This window comes from Nicotiana attenuata, unplaced genomic scaffold (genome assembly GCF_001879085.1).
Source record: "Nicotiana attenuata strain UT unplaced genomic scaffold, NIATTr2, whole genome shotgun sequence".
Classification (NCBI taxonomy): Eukaryota; Viridiplantae; Streptophyta; class Magnoliopsida; order Solanales; family Solanaceae; genus Nicotiana; species Nicotiana attenuata.
The window spans coordinates 44,503-48,282 of record NW_017675478.1 but is presented as its reverse complement, the minus strand read 5'-3'; the positions used below and the strand labels follow the sequence as shown (position 1 = coordinate 48,282).

Sequence of the window (3,780 nt, the reverse complement as noted above, 5' to 3'; positions counted from 1 at the left end):
TATATATATATATATATATATATATATATATATATATATATATATATAAAAGTAAAGGACTTCTGTACAATCAAAAAGTCGAAAGCATAAAACCGCAGCTAAACCCATTATTTTGGTCTTTTGCAGAGAATCCAAGATGATAAATTACAGTAGTCGTATACGACAAAAAACATCATTAGCTTAAAAGAATCTTCAGAATGATGGCCTTACTAAAGGTAAAACTCAAAGTTTCGATATATCATGAAAAATCTGCTAATGGGGTTAAAAAATGAAAACCTTGAAGTCAACTTTTGAAACTGATAGGAGAGAAAGATAATGGACAAATGGACAGGATGAAGAAAATCAAAGACAACCACATATAATAAATAATCTGTAATATTTCTTTCTAAGAGTAGCTATCAGATCCAAAAATTATTGCTAAGTTTTGGGTTTGTAATATGATGAGATGGAGAAGAAAAAGTGTGTCCCTATAGGAACAGAATAAAGCAACATGAGACCGAGCTTGCGATTATATTTCCGACAGCCTCTGGATTAGACCAGCCTTTCTCCAACATATATAAACCCCATTTTCTTTTTTGGTTTCTCATTCACTATGGTACCCTGTTTTTAAGTTTGACTAATTCAATTTATGCTTAAAAAAATATATTTTTAAGATAAAACGCTCCCTGTTAAAAGGCGATTTCCACTTAAAGGTCCAACTCAATATATAACCCCAACTCACACGTCTATGTTCGACGTGTTCAGTTCCTAACCACATATATTCTTTTCATCTAGCTAACTCCTTGCGTATCATGGAGAGATTAGGCTTTTCTCCCACTCTCAAATTTTATAAGCATATTTTAAAATCATGCATAAGTTTCATAAATCTCCATTATTTTTAACTTTCCTGTCCAGCCAAATTATTGGGACAAAATGAAACTGCTTCATCAAAAAACTAATTTGCATTTATAAGTAAAACATTTGATTTTAAAGGTATATAATATAACGTGACTTTCCAGTGAAGAAAATGTATATATATGCATACAGCATACTATATATTATAACTTTCAAATGTATCAAGAACAAAGACTTGAATTACTAGAAGTAAAAATAAAACACAGGGCGCCATCGATCCTTATGCTAACCAAAAATTAAGAATAATATATACTCCAAGTATAACTGAATGAGCTAATCTGTTATATTTTAAAATTTTAAATCAAGGAAATCAGTAACTCCTATATCTAAAAAAATGAGCCCCTCAGCACAACAACCACCCCCCTCCCGCAGATCCAACGAAACAAAACAAGACGATGAGGTTGGTAAGAGAATTTATATATGAAGAAGACAGTATGGTGTATGTTTGAAGAACAAGAGCCATATGTTAAGTTTATACATTAAAGCAGTCAAAGGCCATCAAAACCAAAATAAAGATACAGATGATAATGTGCAATTAGCTCCAGCACAATGGAACATGTGAAAGATCAAGAGAAGATGACAAATAGGAAACCGCAACCTTATTTGCATGTTGAACACGTACACCAATTCTTCACCAAAAAATTCATCAATGTGATCATTTGATAGTAAAACACAAGTTAGCTGACGAAATCAAGAAAATGCCAGAAAGAACATAGCTCCATATTTTAATAGTCAATTAAGACTCACATAGCTAGTAGTTCTACTAAGAGAATTTAATACAATAAGATATTGATGCTTAGACAGTTCAGGAAATGGACATCCAGCTAAGAATACAGCACGAAAAGAAAAAAGGACAAGAACAAGTGAAAAATCATATGGAATATTCAGGTGGAAAAATAGAAAAAAAAAATAAGGTTATATAAAAAGGTCTAGATATCCTACGTGAGTAGTTCTAAATCTCAACTAGATCATCAAATTACGATAATTAACTACTCTAGGTAAAATAAATTAGGGTTTTTTACCAAGAGCGTGCTTGTTATTGTGCATCCAAACCTTGAAAACTTGTCTCCTAATATTTGTCTCTGCACAAAACTGCTGCACTGCTGCCTCATTTTCCTTCTGAATACGCCATCCTAATCCTTCAGCAAAAGCAAACATTTTCTCCTTTTGGTCTTGTGTGAACTTTGTCCTAAACCTCTTTCTAGAACCACTCCCACCCCCACCACTACTACTAGGGTTAGATACATAATCTTCAATATCCTCTCTTGAAGAAATTGATGGTAATGCCAATGGTCTTTGGAGATAACGATATGGGTAGTGGTGGGGTGGGTGGTGGAGGATGGGTGGTGGGGTAGGGTGGTGGAAGTTTAATATTTCTCCTTCAACTTCTTTACGGTGGAAATTTCTGTGACAATTACAAGCAGCACATTTTAGAGCATCTAAACTACCTTCTTCACCTGCAGGCAAAAATTCTCCGCAGCCATCTACAGCTTGTCCACCTATACCTACGGCATGATTTTTTAAGCACTCCCTATATCTAGGACTAGGAACAATGTTTTTTCTTATAGTTGCAGCTGCTTGTGAAATTGGACCACCTTCTCCAAATTCTTGGTAATTATTCTCAGTTGTTGCTGGTATTTGAGAAATATTAGCAATTTCCTCTTCTTGGTCTTCATGTTCTTCATCAAATTCCATCTTCTATTCTTTGAACCCACCTACCTACCCAACTTTTGTCTATGCTCTTTAGCTATATATACATATAATTATTGGATTTAACCCAAAACTGAATTTATAGATAAGGTAAAAGTTTGAACTTTGACTATATACTTGTGGAGGCGGAGTTGTATGTATAAATTAGGTAGTGAGGGTTAGGGTGAGGAAAGAGAAGATTAGTGATTATGGGGAAGATGATCCCAGCAAAAGATAAAGAGGAATTTGAGAGTGTGGACACAAATTACAAGCCTGCAAAAAAACAGAAAGGAGTTTACTTTTTCTTTTATACTTGAAAAAACAGTAAAGTTTGCTGTAGTGTGATCAAAAGATTACGTGTTTGAACTGTGAAAATAATATTTTTATATAAATATAAGGTAAGGTTGCGTTTATTTTATGACTCGATTCTTTTCCTGACTCGCGCATAGGAAAGGTTAAAGCACCATGCTGTCCTTTTCTATTCTTGATATTATACTTTTTTTTCCCTCTATCTCACTCTCTCTTTCTTTTTCAACCCTAAAGTTTACTAAACATGTGGAGGTAATTAATGGAGTGAAGTGGAAATTTTTTACTGGTTTGTAGGCAGTAAATCATGTGCTCCCTCCTGTGAGAGCATTCACTGTTATTGCTTAATTTGTTGAAAAAATGAGAATATTTTGGCTTAGAGAGGTAAAAAGTGAAAGAGGGTCTTCTGAGATTACTTTTCAGTAAGCATGAGAATGGAAAAAAGTTGGCATGTTTGCTCTGTATAGTGACGTCTTGTACGCCTGGCAATAGCCTATTCACATGGAAACATTTTCTCTAAGAGGTTGTTTGGTAGGATGTATTCAAATAGTGCTGAATAAGGTATTGTTTGTAACTAATTTTTAACATATGAAAAATAAACTGTAATCACAAAATAAGAGAAAAATATTTTTACTAATTAATTGTGAGTACAATTCTGTTTCTCCCTTGATTCTTCTCTCCTGATTATCTCCCTGATTCGAGGGCTGAAGCAGTGTATTTCTCAAATGTAGGATGATGCAGACTTCCTGGGAATGTATTTGATCTCCAGCTTCTTGAACTATTTGATTATCAAGAAGTATCAGACCATATTTGAGGATATATTTGATCTCCGGCTTCTTGAACTATTTGATTGTCAAGAAGTATCCGGCCATATTTTGATCTTTCTGTGAA

At 33.9% G+C, this 3,780-nt stretch overlaps 1 protein-coding gene across 1 annotated transcript; it reads right to left on the bottom strand.

Moving 5' to 3' along the window:
• Nucleotides 1–1,593: 1,593 nt before the first annotated feature.
• LOC109220119 (zinc-finger homeodomain protein 2-like) lies at nt 1,594–2,843 on the bottom strand. The gene has a single exon (XM_019384585.1). The coding sequence runs from the start codon at nt 2,587–2,589 to the stop codon at nt 1,903–1,905; it is 687 nt and encodes a 228-aa protein (XP_019240130.1). The 5' UTR covers nt 2,590–2,843; the 3' UTR covers nt 1,594–1,902.
• Nucleotides 2,844–3,780: the final 937 nt, after the last annotated feature.